At 37.3% G+C, this 20,105-nt stretch overlaps 1 protein-coding gene across 1 annotated transcript in view; it reads right to left on the reverse strand.

The window, feature by feature from the left end:
• Window positions 1-20,105, reverse strand: part of LOC110456917 (E3 ubiquitin-protein ligase rnf213-alpha-like) — a gene marked incomplete at its 3' end in the record, with an annotated part of 132,105 nt that overhangs the window by 100,610 nt on the left and 11,390 nt on the right. Inside the window, exon 5 of the mRNA XM_021507975.1 lies at window positions 13,836-13,982. Coding sequence (XP_021363650.1) covers window positions 13,836-13,982 — 147 coding nt within the window. The remainder of the gene's footprint in view (window positions 1-13,835; window positions 13,983-20,105) is intronic.

Genomic DNA, 20,105 nt, shown 5'->3' on the forward strand with positions numbered 1-20,105 from the left:
GGTCAAGTCAACATCATTCATTTGAACAAACTTGGTAGCCCTTCATCCAAGCCGGTTACTGGCCAAATAACATCACTCTAGGACTTTTGGGTATTCAAAAGAAGTCGTTGAAAGATTTAACCCCTGTAACCTTGAAAATTGACGAAGGTTATTCATTTGCACAAACTTGGTAGCCCTTTTTTCACTTCCAGCATGCAACTATGCAAATATCATCATCCTAGGCCCCTTTGTTATTCAGAAGAAGTTGTTTAAAGAAACAAGTTGACGCCGGACTGACGCCAGGCGCCGCACCATGGCATTTAGCTAACAAGAAGCTCAATAGGCCTGCATTGCTCACCTGATTTTGATCTCACTCTTGTAAACTTAAAGCTGGACTAAAATAAAGATACAGGCAAAATATCAGTATATATGACTCTAAGTCATTTGGCCCCTGTGACCTAGAAAGTCAGACAAGGTCATTATGTTGAACAAACTTTATAGCCCTTCATCTGAGCAGACAACTTGCCAAATATCACCACACTATTCATTTTAGTTATTCAGAAGTTGTTTTTTAACATATTTGACCCATGTGACCTTGAATATGAGTAAAGTTCATTCTTCTGAACAAACTTGGTTGCCCTTCATCCTGCTTTTTGCTATCCAAATATCATCACCCTTGGCCTTTTGCTTATTCTGAAGAAGTTGTTTAAATGTTTCAACATATTTGATCCCTGTAGCCTTGAATATGGTCGAAGGTCATTCATTTGAACAAACTTGGTAGCCTTCATCCCTGCAAGCTACAGGCCAAATATCATCACCTTTGGTCTTTGGCAATTCAAGACAAGAGGCCCAGGGGCCTTAATAGCTGAGTACCATACCAGTTTATCAAAGGAGTACAAAAAATGCAAGCTGCACGAAAAACTAAATCCATTTGGGTAGGTAAGATGCAAAAAACATGAGTGTATTCTTCATCTCCAGCAATTTTATAAATGGTTAAGGCATGGGGATCTCAACTGTTTCCATGTAATGACCCAGTGAGGTAGTCTCCAGGAGTTGGTCTGGTGTCTTCTGGGCCAACCCTGGTGGCATGAATTTTTGTTCTCCTCATGCCTAGCAATTGAATATTTGAATATTTGGTTATAGGGTGAGGATCAAATGCCTCTTTTCATGTGGGAAGAGAAGGATTTTATGGTTTTACTACTATTTCCTCTATTGGGCCACATCTCTCTACAACCTAGGGGGCCACAAACACTGTTTATATAAACCTGAGTCCCACTTGCTCTAATTACTTGGAAGGAGAAGGATTTTAAATATATATATTTTTTAAATCTATTTCCCCTATTGAACCCCCACCCTTTACCCCCAGGGGGGGGGGCATCACTTCCATTTATACAAAACTTAGTTGTCTTTGCCTGCAGGTTCTCTTGACCAAAATTGGTTAAACACCTCCATTTGTATCAAGAAAAAAGATCTTAAATATTTTCCTCTATTTACAATATTAGGCCCCGCCCCTCCCCATCAAGGGGGCCACACCCTCTATTTATGCAAATTTTAGTCCCATTACCTACAGATGATCTATAACAAATTTGGTGATAATCCCTCTTTTAACACAGGAGAAAGCTTTTAAAAGTTTTACCTCTATTTTCGCTATTGAGTCCTGTCCCTCTGCCCCCAAGGAACCAATTACTATGCTTATAAAAAATTGAATCCTCTTTGCTCAAACATGCTCTAGAACAAGTTTGGTTCAAATCCTTTCATTGGTACAAAAGGAGAGATTTAAATATTTTCCTCTATATCCTCTAAATGGTGCACCCCTCCCAAAGGGGGCCAAAGCCTCATTTTATACAAAATTGAATTCTCTTTCCCTAGGGATGCTGACCAGACCACATTTGGTTTAAATCCCTTCATTTGTATATAAGGAGAAATATTTTTTCTGTTTTTCTCCTATTGGGCCCCTTTGTCCAAAGATGCTGAAGAACAAGTTTTGGTTCAAATCTTTTCATTGGTACAAAAGGATAGGTAACTTAAGCATTTTCCTTTATTTCAACTTTTGGGCCCCAACCCTTCTACCCCAAAGGCATTTGGTTTTATTCTGTTAAACGTCCTATTAACAGCTAAGGTCATTTAAGGACGTGCCTCCATATGTGTTGTGTAAGCATGCATGTTTGTATGTGTGCCGGAGACAGGGTATGTTGATGTAATTGCCTCCTTGTGATAGTGCTATCTCGATGAAATACCATGCCGAAGGTACCCAGCATAGCATTCTGCCCGGTCACATTAAACTGACAACGGGTGAACCAGTAGTTGTCATTACTCTAAATGCTGAACGTTAATCAGGGAATAACAACTACCATTTTTAAGGGCTTCGGTATGTCCCTGACGCCCCAAAAAGGGGGGGGGGGGGACACAGACCTATTGAGTCTCCTTTCCTTAAGGAATCTACAGACCACATCTGGGTTAAATCCCTTCATTTGGCCAAAAGGAAAAAGATTTTCCTCTTCTTCCCCTACTAAGCCCTGCCCCTCGGCCCCAAGGGGCACCACATCCTCGATTTATACAAAATTGAATCCCCTTGTTCAAACATGATCAAGTTTGGTTCAAATCCCTTCATTGATACAAAAGGAGAATGAGTTTTAACTTTTTCCTGTATTTCCTTATTGGGCCCCACCCCTCTGCCCCAAAGAGAGCAACAGCCTCAGTTTTTACAAAATTAAGTCCTTTTTCCTTAAGGATGCTTCAGACCACATTTGGTTTAAATCCCTTCATTTGTACAGAAAGAGAAAGAATTTCCTGTATTTCCCCTATTAGGCCCAGCACTTCTGCCCCTAGGGGAGGGGGGGGGGGGGGGGGGCTCACCTGCAAAGTGACCCAATTTTAGCCCTTTACCTGAATTATCAACTTCACATGCCAGGTTACGATTTTGACCCGGATTTCAATTTCAACTGTTTCAAAAGATTGCATTTGGAAGGTATGTCTTCTGGAAGGAAGATGTTGTTATTGGGACCTGCAGGTTCTACTACACCAAATTCTAAAACGAAAAGATATTTGTGCACATATCAAATGTTGTGGGAAAATGAGTTTCAGTAGATAAAGCCCAGTGATCATGGACCAAATGATGCATACTGCACTCTTTGTAAATCACCTATTTCAGTTCGATCTGGTGCAAATTATTTTTTCTTTGTTGACAAATCTTTTTATTTTTTATTTTTGAATTTGGAGAAGAGATTCCCAGGTATTGTGGATAAGGATCAGCTAGATATGTTGGAAGAACAGTCTTCAGACTATCAACTAGCCCCTGTTGGTGAAATTCCAGCATGTGAAAATGATGAAATGATTTAACTGTTTTGGGGAAAAATGAGTAGTCAAAGACATCTTGACTCAGAAACCAACATTTCATGTGTTGTCTAGACTGACAAAAACACTGTTTGAACTTCCAAATAGTTATACAGACTCAGAAAGAGCTTTCTCCATTGTAAAAAAATACACACTGATTAGATTTGCATAATTACACTTTGAGTGCCCTGCTCAGTTGTGAATTTAATCAATGTAATTCTTGTCAAGAATATCAACCACCAGCAAGTGTATTAGCTGCTGTATAATCTACTACATCTGAATACAACAAGAGTTGTCAATGATTTATATAGGGCTGTGGATTGCCAGGCTGGTGGCGATCCGATTCGATCCACCAGTCTGGTCTAACGATTCACAGATCGAACCACGAATCCCATTACAATGATAAAGTCTTAATAGTGACTATATAGATATATTTGTATTGTTATCCTGTGATCAACTTTATCATTCTAATACCATACAAAACAGTCTGATTACAAATACATGCTTTGAAATAAACAGGAATTATTTTAACAACATAATGTTTTATTATCATTAAAGGTGAAAATAACAAAGAAAAATGAACCTATGAATGTGTAAATACATGTACAGTAACATGTTTCATGTCGCTAGAGATAGCTAGCTAAAAACATCAATGGCTACGAAATGTCAAAACACAAAGTACGAAAAAAGGATTTACAAATGGGGATACGAAAGGGAATGGGTACGAAATGACCGGCTAAAAAATTCCTAGGCCCAAAGCCATTTTAAAATATAGTTAATTACATTGACATCGCACTGTTTTCAGACAAATAAATGGCAAACTTGCATACACAAAATGATGTTTGTTAATTTTGATTGTAAAAAGTTCTAACCTTTCGACAGTGGGTCGATTCCATGGTGTTTTTTCATATGATTTGACAAATTTGTGGTTCCTCCCGTATACGCCGTTTCCATGTGACAAGTTTTACAAATTGCCTCCTTGTCATCTTTAATTGCGATACCGAAATACTGCCAAACTTTCGAAGTGATATTTGCCGGAGCATTTCGATAGGGCAGCTTAGCCATTTTGCAGACAACAATATGATGTCATCATCCTGATGTTCAAATAATTACAATTCAAACTTTACTTTTCATGTAAATAAGACGAAACTGATCATTTAATTTTTAAATAGATTCATTTTTAAGAAAGTTGTAACAAAGTGAAAATAATTTTCACGCTATATTTTAATTCGAAAACAACGCTACCACTAGCCTTACAGTTTACATAGGTTTTTTTATTTACTTCTAGTACATTAATTTCAGATATCGGTACACACAATACTACGAAAAAGGTTTATTTGGAGGGGTTTTGTGCTTTTTATATGAAAAATTCAATTGTTTTAACCCTTAGGCTGCTACGCGCCACAATAGTCGTTTCGAAAAGTCGGACTGTCAGTGCTACGCACCACAATAGTGGCGCGCGGTCTGTAGGTTTTTGATCAGTAAACAGGAAGTGTGAAAGCAGACTGTTGCTATACCAAACCCGAAAGCGTATAGTAGAAGGCTTCTGACTGGTTGTTTTGTCATTACTTTCGATATTCCCGGCAATCTACCCTAGTAATAATCGAAGTGTGCGAGAGAATTTCAAATCGGAAAAAAAGTCATAAAAATGGCGGACGTGTAGATTGAAGTGATGAATATGATGGTAAACATTTATTCTCCATCGTCACCTACGATGATAATAAAGGTTTTAAAGGGTTTGACATGGTTGATGTGGAAATACTTCGGTGTAACATTATATGTAACTTTCCAATGAACGACTTTGTGCCCTACGCAAACATGAAAATATCGGCGGACCAAAGCGCACATGTCGTCTGCAGGTGAGGCCGAATTGAACATTGACATTGATACGTTTTGAGCCGATTTGTTTCTTCAAACTTTTTATCGATGATTCAATCATAAACTAGACCGTAGCTAAGATATATCTATATTCCGACTGTGACAATAAATATATTGAATGATGACCTGAAACCTGTAGCAAATCTCATGCAATTCTTGATGAAATACCTGACCTTTTTTACCTGAGAATCTCCGTGTAAATGTACAGCGTCTTATGTCATAAATGAAGTTTATAATCTCTGTTATCATTTTCCAATCAAATTTGCTGACAAAATCAATTTTAAAATGATCTTTCTGGTGCTTGAATCTGATTAATTAAAAGTTTGACCTTTTCCTACCTTTACTACCACCTGTACATGTAAATACTGAAGCAACTTTAGAATCGAAAATGTTAATATAAACTAGAACACTGACAGGTCAGTAAGGGCCCCGTCTTGTGGCAATATATCCCCCATAATCATCAAGAAGCAATCTGCCCATATAGCTGGGCTTGACGTTTGATATTTGGACTTCAAAAAAATTGCAAGGAAGCAAAATATACATTTTACATGTACTATGATGTAAGTCTTGTTTCCTTCCACCTCCATATTTACTGGGCTAACAGAAATGTAAATACTGGTGCAATACTCATTTGTTAGCTTTGATTTGTTTTATTTCACCTTATATACCTTCTCCTTAAAGAGCCAGGGTCAAAGTCAGAGATCCACTTTGTCTTTGACCTTTGGACCCAAATGACCTTGACCATTAACCCAGTGACCCTGATCTTTGGTAAGTTGACTTATTCTTTAATTCCAACCAACTTTGCTTCTTAATATCATAACAAAATGTTCATCAGTGAAAAATACAAAACTTGACCTTGACCCTTTGGACCCCGTAACCTGGACCTAAGGTCAGTTGACTCTGTGTTAAGTTCTGAACAACATTGCTTCATAATGTCATAACAAAATGTTCATCAGGGAAAAGGTACAAAATTTAACCTTCACCTTTGACCCAGTGACCTTGACCTTTGGTCAATTGGCACCTTGTTTAATTCTGAGCAACATTGCTTCAAAGTGTCATAGTGAAATGTTCACCAGTAAAAATATACAAAATTTAACCTTGACCTTTGACTCAATGACTTTGACCTTTGGTCAGTTGACTCCTTGTTTAATTCTGATAAACTTTACTTCATCATGTCATAACAAAATGTTCATCAGTGAAAAGATGCAAAATTTGACCTTGACCTTTGAATCTAATGACCTTGACCTTTGACCTTGACTTTTTACCTCAGTGTGTCTCTTTGTTTAATTCCGAACAACTTTGCTCCATAATGTCATAGCGAAATGTTCACCAGTGAAAAGCTACAAAATTTGACCTTGACCCCTGACCCGATGACCTTTGACCTTAGGTCAGTTGACTCTTTGTTTAATTCTGATCAACTTTGCTTCATAATGTCATAACAAAATGTTCATCAGTGAATAGATGTAAAATTTGACCTTGACATTTGAACCTAATGACCTTGACTTTTTACCTCAATGTGTATTTTTGTGAACTGAACATCTTGACCAAGTTTCATGTACATCGGTCAATAAATACCAAAGTTATCAGCCAGGAACAAAATTTGTGGACGGACAAACAGACAGACAGACAGACAGAGTGATTACTATAGGGCACCCGTATCTCCGATAGGTATCTATAACTTTTATTCACATATAACAAATATTTTTCAAGTTATGCGCATTTGAAAAATTAAGTATATTAATTTATATTTCAATAATTAATTCAGCAGTGGCGTCCCATTACATAGAAATGTAGCAGCCTAAGGGTTAACACTTTCACAAAGATCGCGATCTACCGACCTCAGATAAAACGATTATTCGTACTTGTTTTTCAGGTTTTACCCATGGATATTTGAGTATTCGGATACTCGCTACAGCTCTATCAATGAATGTTCTTGCTGTAGAATGTACCTTTTGCATCATCAAAATAATAAATTTCTAATTTAATATCTACTTTTCATATATTTGTTGAAAAAAAAACGCCACACATAATGACTCTCTTTTTTATTTTCAATAAAGGGTCATTACTCTCTTTCAGTGTATCTGCGGTTATGGCAGGTATTTGGGGGCCACTTCTCCCGTTTATACATAATTTAATTCACTTTGCCAAAATATGCTCAAGAACAAGATTTGTTCAAATCCATTCATTGGTACAAAAGTGAAAGGATTTTAAAAATTTTCCTCTATTCTCCTATCGGTCCCCACCCTTCTGCCCCGAAGGGGAGAGGGGAAGCACATCAAACAATATTAAGGAAAAGGATTTCAAATTTATCCCTCTTTTCCCCTATTTGGCCCCACCCTTTGGCCCGGAATGGTGGCCACAGCCTCAGCTTATACACAATTGAATCTTTTTAGCCTAAGGATGCTCCAGACTACATTTGGTTTAAATACCTTCCCCTATTGGGCCTCTGACCCAAACTGGGAGCCTTACCTTGATTTATACAAAATTGAATCCCCTTTGCCCGAAGATGCTCTAGCTAGAATGAGTTTCGTTAAAAATCCGGTCATTGGTACAAAAAGGAGAAGGATTTTTAACTTTTTCTTCTTTCTTCTATTCCCCTATTGGGCCCACCCTTTTGTCCCATAGGGTGGCAAAGCCACATTTATACAAAATTGAGTCCTTTTTCCCTAAGGATGCTTTAGACCACATTTGGTTTTTAAAAATCCCTTCACATCCTCCATCTATACAAAATTGAATCCCCTTTGTCTAAAGATGCTCTAGAACAAGTCTATTTAAAATGTCTTCATTGGTACAAAGAAAAAGGATTTTTAAATTTGTTTCCTCTACCTCCCCTGAAGGGTCCCACCATTTTGCCCCGAAGGTGAGCCACAGTCTCAGTTTATACAAAATTGAGCCCTTTTTCCCTAAGGATGCTCCTGACCACGTTTGGTTTTAATCGAATTAAATATACAAAAAGAGAAAAAAAATCCTTTATTTCCCCTACTTGGCACTGCCTCTCTGGGGGGCCACACCCTCTGTTTATAAAACATTGGTCAAAATCCTTCCATTGGTTGAGAAGGTGAAGATTTTTGAAGATTTACCTCTTTTCACCTTATTTGTCCCAGCCATTCTGCCCTTAGAAGGTCCCTATCCTACATTAATATAAAATTGAGATCCCTTTGGCAGATGATGCTCAAGCAAAAATTTGGTCAAAATCCACTGAATCGTTAAGGACCAATAGGGTTTTAAAATAAAATGTTCATGGACGACGACGATGGATGATGGTTGAGGGACGCTGTACAACGGTGTAAGCTCACTTGTCCCTTCAGGCCAGGTGAGATAGAAAACTTGTTCAAAGTTTTTAAAGACAAGAACTTATTTAAAGATTTCAACATATTTGACCCCTTGTGACCTTGAAATGGGTCAAAGTCAATTTGAATAAATTTGACAGCCCTTCATCCCATCATGCCACTGGCCAAATATCAACACCCTAGGCCGTTTGGTTATCAAGAAGTTGCTTAAAGTTAAAGGAAAGTGTTGATGGATGGATGACTGACTTATGACTGACACCATGCCACAGCATGAACTCACTTGGCCCTTTCGACTAGGTGAGTTAACAACAGATCCCAGAGGGATCTTGGTGCCCACCTTTGTACCATCTTCATTAGTTCTTTGTCAGTGTGATCTTTTCTCTTCTTTCCTCTAACCTGTTTGATCGAGTCATGTTAACAGTAAATGCCCCTTGAGGTAACTTTTGTTTTAAACATAATTCTGATGTGTATGAAAGCCAACCTTCAAAGTGAGTTTGTCATTTCACATATTTACTAGTACAGTACTTACTGTGAAAGAAATAGAATCGATCATTGCAATATGAGAAAGATCTGTTTAGTTCTTCTTTTAATCCATTTTGTTTTTATGATCAGTCTCAAAACATAACATGCACAACGAGAGATCAAGGGGAACATACATATAAAATTTGAGAAAGATCCCTCTGGTACTTCCCAAGAAATAGCGATAACAAACTTTCACTATCAAAATCCAAGATGGCTGCCTGATGGCCATGTTGTTTTTTTGATCAGTCTCAAAAGTTGCCCTGCACAGCTAAGGACCAAGGGGAACCTCCATATAAAATTTCAAGTACTTTCGGAGAAATAGCGATAACAAATTTTCACTATCAAAATCCAAGATGGCTGCCTGTCGGCCATGTTGTTTATCCAATCAGTCTCTAAATTTGCCCTGCACAGCTAGGACCAAGGAGAACCTACATATAAAATTTAAGAAAGATCCCTCTAGGTCTTCCGGAGAAAAGGCTGTAACAAACCTACACATCAAATTCCAAGATGGAAGCCTGTCGGCCATGTTGTTTATCCGATCAGTCATAAAAGTTGCCCTGCACAGCTAAGGACCAAGGGGAACCTACATATAAAATTTCAAGTACTTTCGGAGAAATAGCGATAACAAACTTTCAATATCAAAATCAAAGATGGCTGCCTGTCAGCCATGTTGTTTATCCGATCAGTCTCAAAAATTGCCCTTCAAAGCAATGGACTAAGGGGAACTCGCATAAAAAATTTGAGAAAGATCCCTCTGGTACTTCTTGAGAAATGGTGATAACAAACTTTCACTATCAAAATCCAAGATGGCTGCCTGTCGGCCATGTTGTTTATCCGATCAGTCTCAAAAATTGGACTCACAGCTTTGGAGTGAGGGGAACCTACATAAAATTTTTGAGAAAGACCCCTTAAGTGCCTCTTGAGAAATAGTGATAACAAACTTTCAATATCAAAATCCAAGATGGCTGCCTGTCGGCCATGTTGTTTATCCGATGAGTCTCAAAAGTTGCCCTGCACAGCTAAGGACCAAGGGGAACCTACATATAAAATTTGAGAAAGATCCCTCTAGTGCTTCTTGAGAAATAGCGATAACAAACTTTCAATATCAAAATCAAAGATGGCTACCTGTCGGCCATGTTGTTTATCAGATCAGTCTCAAAACAAGAGATCCCAGAGGGATCTTGGTGCCCACCTTTGTACCATCTTCATTAGTTCTTTGTCAGTTCGATCTTTTCTCTTCTTTCCTCTAATCTGTTTGATCAAGTCATGTTAACAGTAAATGCACCTTGAGGTAACTTTTGATCTAAACATAATACTGATGTGTATGAAAGCCAACCTTCAAAGTGAGTTTGTCATTTCACATATTTACTAGTACAGTACTTAATGTGAAAGAAATAGAATCGATCATTGCAATATGAGAAAGATCTGTTTAGTTCTTCTTTTAATCCATTTTGTTTTTANAACATAAAATTTAAGAAAGATCCCTCTAGGTCTTCCGGAGAAAAGGCGGTAACAAACCTATACTATCAAAATCCAAGATGGCAGCCCGTCGGCCATGTTGTTTATCCGATCAGTCTAAAAAGTTGCCCTGCACAGCTAAGGACCAAGGGGAACCTACATATAAAATTTCAAGTACTTTCGGAGAAATAGCGATAACAAATTTTCACTATCAAAATCCAAGATGGCTGCCTGATGGCCATGTTGTTTTTTTGATCAGTCTCAAAAGTTGCCCTGCACAGCTTAGGACCAAGTGGAACCTTCATATAAAATTTGAGAAATATCCCTCTGGTACTTCTTGAGAAATAGCGATAACAAACTTTCAATATAAAAATCCAAGATGGCTGCCTGTTTATCCGATCAGTCTTAAAAGTTGCCCTGCACAGTAAAGGACTAAGGGGAATCTGCATATAAAATATGAGAAAGATCCCTCTGGTACTTCTTGAGAAATACCGATAACAAGAATTGTTTAACGACGGACGATGGACGACCGACGGACCACGGGCGCAGGGTGATTTGAATAGCCCACCATCAGATGTTGGTGGGCTAAAAATAAAACTAATTAGTTGAGAGGTTTATGAGATATCTTTTACACAAACTTCTTACTTTAACAAGAGGCCCAATGGGCCTGCATCGCTCACCTGTTATTAGTCTAACACTTGTAATCTTAAGATTTCATAAGAACCTTTTAAAAGATTTAAACATATGACGCCTCTGACCTTGATTGTCGAACAAGGACATAAGGTTGAAAGTGGATCAAGGTCATTCATTTGAACAAACATGGTAGTCCTTCATCCCAGCATGCTACAGGCCGAATTTCAGTACCCTGGCCCTTTTGCTTATTGAAAAGAAGTCGCTTGAAGATTTTACGACATGTGACCCCTGTGACCTTGAAAGTTGGTCAAGGTCATTCATTTGATCAAACTTGGTAGCCCTTCATCCCAGCATGTTACAGGCCCAATATTAGTACCCTGGGCCTTTTGGTTATTGAGAAGAAGCTGTTTTAAGATTTTATGACATTTTACCCCTTTGACCTTTGAAAGTTGGTCAAGGTCATTCATTTGAACTAACTTGGTAATCCTTTATCCCAGCATGCTACAGGCCGAATTTCAGTACCCTGGCCCTTTTGCTTATTGAGAAGAAGTCGCTTGAAGATTTTACAACATTTTACCCCTGTGACCTTGAAAATTGGTCAAGGTCATTCATTTGAATAAACTTGGTAGCCCTTCATCCCAGCATGCTACAGGCCCAATATCAGTACCCTGGGCCTTTTGGTTATTGAGAAGAAGTTGTTTGAAGATTTTAAAGACATCTGACCAAATGACCTTGAAAGTGGGTCAAGGTCATTCATTTGAACAAACTTGGTAGCCCTTCATCCCAGCATGCTACTGGCCAAATATCACCACCTTAGGTCTCTTGGTTATTCAGTATAAGTTGTTTAAATGTTTTAAACATATTTGACCCCTGTGACCTTGAATATAAATCAAGGTCATTTATTTAATCAAACTTGTTAGGCCTTCATCCCAGCATGCTTCTGGCCAAATATCATCACCCTAGGCCTATCTTTTATTCAGAAGAAGTTGTTGAAAGGTGTTAAGCATATTTGACCCGTGACCTTGAATATAAGTCAAGGTCATTTATTTGAACAAACTTGGTAGCCCTTCATCCCAGCATGTTACTGGCCAAATATCATCACCCTAGGCCTATTGGTTATTCAGAAGAAGTTGTTTAAATGTTTTACACATATTTGACCCCTGTGACCTTGAATATAAACCAAGGTCATTTATTTGAACAAACTTAGTAGCCCTTTATCCCAGCATGTTACTGGCCAAATTTAGGCACCCTAGGCCTCTTGGTTATTCAGAAGAAGTAGTTTAAAGGTTTTAAACATATTTGACCCCTGTGACCTTGAATATAAATCAATGTCATCTATTTTAACAAACTTGGTAGCCCTTCATCCCAGCATGTTACTGGCCAAATATCATCACCCTAGGCCTATTGGTTATTCAGAAGAAGTTGTTGAAAGGTTTTTAACATATTTGACCCCTGTGACCTTGAAAATGGATGAAGGTCATTTATTTGAACAAACTTGTTAGGCCTTCATCCCAGCATGCTTCTGGCCAAATATCATCACCCTAGGCCTATCTTTTATTCAGAAGTTGTTGAAAGGTTTTAAGCATATTTGCCCCCTGTGACCTTGAATATAAGTCAAGGTCATTCATTTGAACAAACTTGGTAGCCCTTTATCCCCGCATGTTACTAGCCAAATTTAGGCACCCTAGGCATCTTGGTTATTCAGAAGAAGTTGTTTAAATGTTTTACACATATTTGACCCCTGTGACCTTGAAAATGGATGAAGGTCATTTATTTGAACAAACTTGTTAGGCCTTCATCCCAGCATGCTTCTGGCCAAATAACATCACCCTAGGCCTTATGGTTACTGAGAAGAAGTTGTGTAAAGTAAAATGTTGACGACAGACGGACGGACGACGGACTACGGACGCCGCACCATTCCATAAGCTCACTTGGCCCTTCGGCCCAGGTGAGCTAAAAATGGTCTAGCATGATCTTTGACTGAGATCTTTGACCTTTTATCATTGACCAATGACACCAAAATCTAATCAGGTGTAGAACTAAATATTACCATACTTTGGTATTAATATGAACCACATGCAAGAACAGTTACTTTGAAAGTAATGTGTACATGTATTGTTATAATAATCAGGAATTATCTAGTAGGACTAAAATGTTAAAACATACAGAAAAAATATTTAACTATAATACATAATATTGCAAGAGATTATTTTATTTAGGATAAAGTTTGTACCGATAAAGTTATATTTTGTATTTTGAAGATTTACATACACATGTTATGAGTAATGGATTAATACAATGAGTATTGCTCATTGGGAAAAAAAAGAAAAATGTTCAAAAATATAAAAGTGTTATGTCCTTTACTTAAACCTTGATTAAGCAGCCAACATCATGATTTCCCATAGGTGACTACTTTATAACCACAGGTGGACTATAGTTCTATATTTGACAATATTACTGTGCGAAAACCATCGTTAATCAGAATGAAGCATGCAAATATATTTATGCACAGATATTGCTCAAATTAAAACATGGCCTTAATCTCTGTATATTGATCATATCATAATTGGATACTGAAATCAGTTACTGCACTGAAATGAAAAATGAATAGAGGAAAACAAGCAGGCATACAGATGGACAAGGTGATTCACTACAGGGCTTATACATAGACCCTAATAACTGTAGGCCTTAATATAGCAAAATAGACGTTACTTAAACAAAAAGTTGATTGAAGATACTTACTTCACTATGTCCATTTTAATTTGTGAATCATTTTGTGATAAGCATAAGTATGCACCTCCTTCAGCATCAGCATCATTCAGAAGTGAAGGAGAAAACACAGCATGGAAGACAACTTTTATGCAGTCAGAACGGGTCCTTGTGCTTGGCCTAAAAAAAAATATACCAATATACATCTCCATGTTTAAAAGAATACAGGGAGGACTTATTCATAAATAGCTATTTAGCTTCCCATTTGCTATAAGTATGTTACTAGTAGGTCACTTTAAAACTTGACAAACACTCGTTTCACCTCTTCATACAATTTGTCATTTACCTCTGTCCAATGTTCTTATACTTTTCACAAGCAATTCATAATGCTTTATAGGAAGCGGTCTTGAGAGGTCTGAATTTAATCAGATTGGACTTATTTCTTAAGGGTTTCTCAATCATAAACACTTCCCTTGAAAACAAGTGTGTATTTAGAGATTGATCAGTGTTCAGATTCTTTGAAAATATCTGTGATTTTGAAACTTGGTAGGGATCCTACATCCAAAGCCCTATATATAATGAGTGACAATCAAATGATCATTATCGGACCTACAACAGATCATCTTTCACAGTTCCTTCTTTGCTCTTCATTTTCCTTACAAGTACTATTACACATTCCCATGTTGGAAATCCTAAATGGGAATCTTGTATATTAACTTAAACCTCATAATGTCATATGTTATTTGCTACTTTGGCAAATATAATTGTATAAGAATTGCTTAAATATATGCAAAAATGCTATCAAGTGCTGTCAATGAGAGATAAATTATCAGGATTGTTTTTAACAAAGGAGAATGTACATATGAAATTTGAGAAAGATCCCTCCAGTACTTTCTGTGAAATAGAGATAACAAGAGGGCCTGTATAGCTCACCTGGATAATAAAGCAACCATGGGCAAATATTCTCATTAAATATAATACTGCAACTATTTCCAAATATTGACTCTGTCTCTCACAAACACCCGTACTTTATTAGGTCCCTTCTTTCTGACCCCATGAATTTCGGTGATTTTAAACCTTCCCCTCAATTTCGCCTGTTTGGCCCCACCCCTCTGCCTCCAAATAGCAACCCTTCATTTATACAAAATTGAGTCCCCTTTGCCCAACAATGCTCTCCACAAAATTTTGTTGAAATCCCTCCAATCAAACTGAAAAAGAAGGGCTTGAAAGAATAACCTCAAGTTCCCCTACTGGACAAAATCGGCTGCTCTAAATAAAATTTGGTTTTTATCCCCCCAATCAAACAGATTTTAAACATTTACCTTCATTTCCCTGTAGGGCCCTAGGGGATGGGGGAGGGGGGGGGGCACATCCTCTGTTTATACAAAATTGAATCCCCTGTGCCAAAGAATGCTTTACACAAATTCCTCTAATGGCACTGGAAGAGAAGGATTTTAAACATTTATTACTATGTTCCTTTTATTGGGGCCTGCGCAATATTTCAACCCCCTCTGTCCCTGCCCCTGGGGGTCATATTCAAAAATCCGAAAGTGTTGTGCACTCCTCCATACATATATCTACCATGTTGAAAAGTTTCAAGTTCTTCTTCAAACATTGTAGAAAAAGTTATTTTACCCCTTATCCCTCAAGTACCCACCCCCTCGTTATAACATATGCTAAAATAAATTACTGTAAAATATAGAACTCATAATAACTCATAATAATGTTTGATTTGATATGATAAAATACTTTTTCTTTTTTTTAATATTTGTCAACTCGGATGTTTACTTGTACTAAAGTGTCTAACAGGTGTTATAAAGGTAAGTTACAGGTAATTTGTATACCTTTTTACTTGTATAAGTTCAATATATATATTTCTTTAGTTGTTTCCACTGCAATTAATGTTTAAAATAAAATAAAGACAATTTTCTAAGCTCAACTCATCTTTTACCTGGTATTTTGTAATGTATTCACAGGTAAATCTCATTAACATCCATCATGAAAAATCAAGGTACAGTTCCAAAGACTCATGAATAAACTGATTGAAAATATCGGCTTTCTTTTTAATTTTTTCAATAAATTCATAACAAGTGTTCTGAAGCTAGAAATGTTGCCAAAGTCAGGTTAGTCCACATTCTACATGTATACAAAATATTGTCAGGTAAGCTCAGGTGTGCTTCGAAAGCTCGTTAGCATACCTGTGTATGTAGTCTATTACCAAAAATACACTTTTGTGTGAAAATCATGGTAACATGTGCTGTGTGCATTACAGTACAAAGCACCACCACATTTCTCACAAGCCATGGTTGTTTTTGAGCGTTTGTAAGGATTGTCCTTTACTGCAGAACCGGGGTGACTGGCCATGCAGTTTCTATGCTTCCTGTTGCACACAACACAAAGGCAGTCTTTTCCTCCCGCGGCGATGGGCAAGTGACCATTACCATCTACTCTTGCATCGTTGTTTGCATCAGATCTAGGCCTCCTGAAACACTATCTAAAACATTTCTGAATTCTCCAATAAGACTGTGGGCCAGCTCCAGTTTGAAGGTCATAAAATCTCTTTTCCTGTGATTTGCGGGACTCTGATGGATGAAGTTACCTTCAATAATGTATGCATTATAAGCAGCACATTCCCTCAGTTTCACTTCAATTTTGTGATACCATCTCATGCATTTCTTGGATTTGTTGATACAAGTCATCTATTCGAGTCGGTCTACTCCACCCATGTACTGGGCATAAGCTGCCTGGACAGGTGTGGACTTCAGCAATATCTGTGCCATCCTTGTTCTTAATTCTTGTCACCAGCTGATCATCCTCTGGGTCATGGAATGTGGACAAGTAGGAAACCACTCTGTTATCTTTCCACCATCTAGCCAACAGATTACCATTCATCAGCCAATCAGAATTTCCCCTTTCAATTTTTTTCTCATCTGAGATTTTTCACTACAAGTTTTTTCGGGATTCCTCTCCGGTTGCATCGAATTGTACCACAGAGGTAAGTGTTCCTGGACAACAAATAGTCTGCCAAAAATGGACTGGTATAAAAGTTATCTGTGAATATCACATGCCCCTTCATTTCTAAAAACTTTGTCACCTCAATCACAACTCTGGAGGACAGTCCAAACACTTTGTTCACAATGTCTGAATTTTTCACAACATACACCTCATAATTCAAACAATAAGCTGAAACTGCATCAGTCGCCATCCATAACTTTATTACAAACTTTACTGGCTTGTCCTTCATATACTGTTTCATGCCCAGGCGGCCTTTGAATGGAACCATTGCTTCGTCTACAGATATTTCCCTATGGGGCAAATACTCCCTCTGAAATGCTTGTCTACAATGATCCAGCATGAATCTTATCTTATGGAGTTTATCATTAGCATTTGCACCTGTATCATCGCTGAATTGAAGGTATTTCTTGATTTGGATAAATCGGTCACGGGACATTACTTCTCCAAGTTTTGAACCAACCAGCCAAATGTTAGTATTTTCTGTCCAGTACAGTTCATCATGTTCAAATTGCATTATTTCCATCAATATCAACATACCGTAATATTTCCATCAATATCAACATACCGTAATATGCTTTCATTTCGGGTAGTGTTACCGGTGTACAAATACCTTTGTCACCGCAATGTTTCCGTTTCGTTTCCGCATTCAAATTTGTAAAATTCACAATTTCTTCAAACAGATCGTCACTGTAGAACTGGAAGTAATCAAGTGCTGTAGCAGATGTATCAAATACACGAGTCGGCCCAACTCTCTCACGAAAATCAATGTTATTTCTTGGTGTTTGTATTTTCACCCAATCGTTCTCCTCGTATGTTGGTCCTTTGTATATTTCCTCTGGCTCAAAACCGTCCCAATCAGCTTCTGAATCACTGCTATCCCCCATGGTATCATTCCATTCTCTCAGTAATTGCTGTCTTTGTCTTCCATTTACATTCACTAAGTCAAAATTTTGAAGCTTTTCCAGTATTTCGTCCCCGGAAAAGTCAGAATCTTCATCGGATGTCGCCATTTTGGATCCAAATTTATTCTATTTTCACTTTCGGGGAAGCCATTATATATATATACAAACATCGGGAAATCATCGGATATTTCCATTGAAACATACCCAAAACCTAGAGATTTATAAAGTACAGGTACTGTAGTCCCAGGATGCACACGTCATTTGGCCATATTTATCAGCCAATCTGAGTGGAGATCGTATAAATAGAGGTATTACCTGAGACCGCTAAAGCGGTCTGCAGTGTTGTAGGGGTTGCGACCCCTGGACCGCTTTAGCAGTCTGCAGTGGTGAAAGAGTTGTCTGAAAGAGCTATGGTGGGTTGCTATGCCTATTTCCCCAAAGCTATGATGCACTACAGCGCATGCTTCCAACCGTGCACTGTCATGACGCGTCCTTAGGTATTTCTATACATGAAGCTCGATCGGAATCCCGTGCCTAAGAATAGATTATTGGAAACAGACGAATTCAAGGTCATGGTCACTAATACATGCGTTTCACGATAAAGACTCAACAAAATGCGTATTTCGCATTTTGCTGTTTAAACACAAGATCGTACAATCATTACCAACAAGTTTGAAAGGATTTAGTTTTCATTACTACTGCTACGTCATGCCGTTACATGTTTTCCTAAAAACACACATCTTGATTTTGTTCTTCCTTTACCTTGGAATGATAAAATTACATATAACTTTTGAATAGCATGTTTTACACGTGTATTGCGCTCCTAACTTTGTGCTGCAGTCTTCCTGCATTTAAAACAAATGAGACTGGCCTCGACAATGAATTTTCCCGCATGTTCGGTAATATCTTTGTGATATTTTTTGCTTTGCCTTTGTTTTTATTCTGTTTAGTTTCAACATATTTATTGCCAAAATTAGACAAGGGATTAGGCACATTTTATAACAACTTATCAACGCCTTCTCCCGATATACATTTGAAATGACATTACAATAATGACAATAACTATATACAATTGTTATTACAATTTGAACTCAAAATCTCTTGCTGGATTTAATAAAGTTTTGCACAGATCTAAAAATGTTTGAGTTATTCTGACTCAACAATTATATTATGTTTTTCGGCATCGTTTGTTTGCATTAAGATAATGAATAAAAATACTAGTGCCAATTGGAGGGTAAAACAATTCATAAATATTTAAAATGATGTCTCAACTACAAAGAGTAGCTGTACTGTACACGCAAACAGGGATTTGTTGACATGATTCCATAGAAGATAAATCAATAGGTATGTTATTAAAATATCAATAAAATGTTCTATTGATTTGAAAAATATTTATCACCTAATTGAGGAAAATGATCACATGCCTAAATATTTAAAAAAAAAGATAAAAAAGTATATCTGAATGGTGATTTGAACCTACACTATTCACATATTCTGGTCACAAGCTAACCGTGTTACACATAAGGCTACATCGGACATACACAAAAATGAAAATACAAAATGCTTTAACCCAAGAAACATCTGTCGCAGTTTTAAAAACTTGATCAACCCAGTTTTTCATTATTTTGAGAACTTTCCCAAAGGAGGATCACTTTTCGGTCATACAATTTGTTTTTGCATATTACATCACGGAATCAAAACGTTTAGTCAAAAGTTGGTTCTCGGATGGGAAAGTATTGAAAGTATTTTTTTAAGTCTAGGAAACCCCTTCACTTTCATAGATAAAGTGAATATGGCTATATTTGCAGTATTATATTAACGATAGCGAATATCTCAACAGTTCAAAAATTCATATTCAATCAATTTATATATATTCCATGCATTTTTGCTACTAAAGATTATTAAATCATCAATATTTTTTTCTGTTTTCAAAAATGCCGTCTTAAGGAAACACGGGCAGTGTTTCGCCATAGCTCTTTTCAATATACTTGACCGTGACCTTGACAGTAGGTATTATACAGGTCATAGTATGAATAAAGTTTATAAAAGTTCTTTCCTGTGTAGATACTAGTCAAATATCAGGATCGAAGGTATTTCAGTTTTAAAGAAGGCATTTTAAAGAGAAACATTATAGAAGAAGGACCCAACAAAATACCTCTGTTTACAGACACTTCATGCCAGTTCAATTAACAAAATGTTTTAGGTGCCTCTTCAAACAAAAGTGTGAATGGAACAAGAGGCCTAATGGGCCTGAATCGCTCACCTGGTATTAATTTCACACTTGTTATCTTATAAGTGGACTAAAATACAACTACAGGCAGAATATTGGTGTTTGATTAATAAGAACCTATTAAAATATTTAAACATATGACACTTGTGACCTTGA

The sequence above is a fragment of the Mizuhopecten yessoensis genome, unplaced genomic scaffold (assembly GCF_002113885.1).
Source record: "Mizuhopecten yessoensis strain PY_sf001 unplaced genomic scaffold, ASM211388v2 scaffold8949, whole genome shotgun sequence".
Lineage (NCBI taxonomy): Eukaryota > Metazoa > Mollusca > Bivalvia > Pectinida > Pectinidae > Mizuhopecten > Mizuhopecten yessoensis.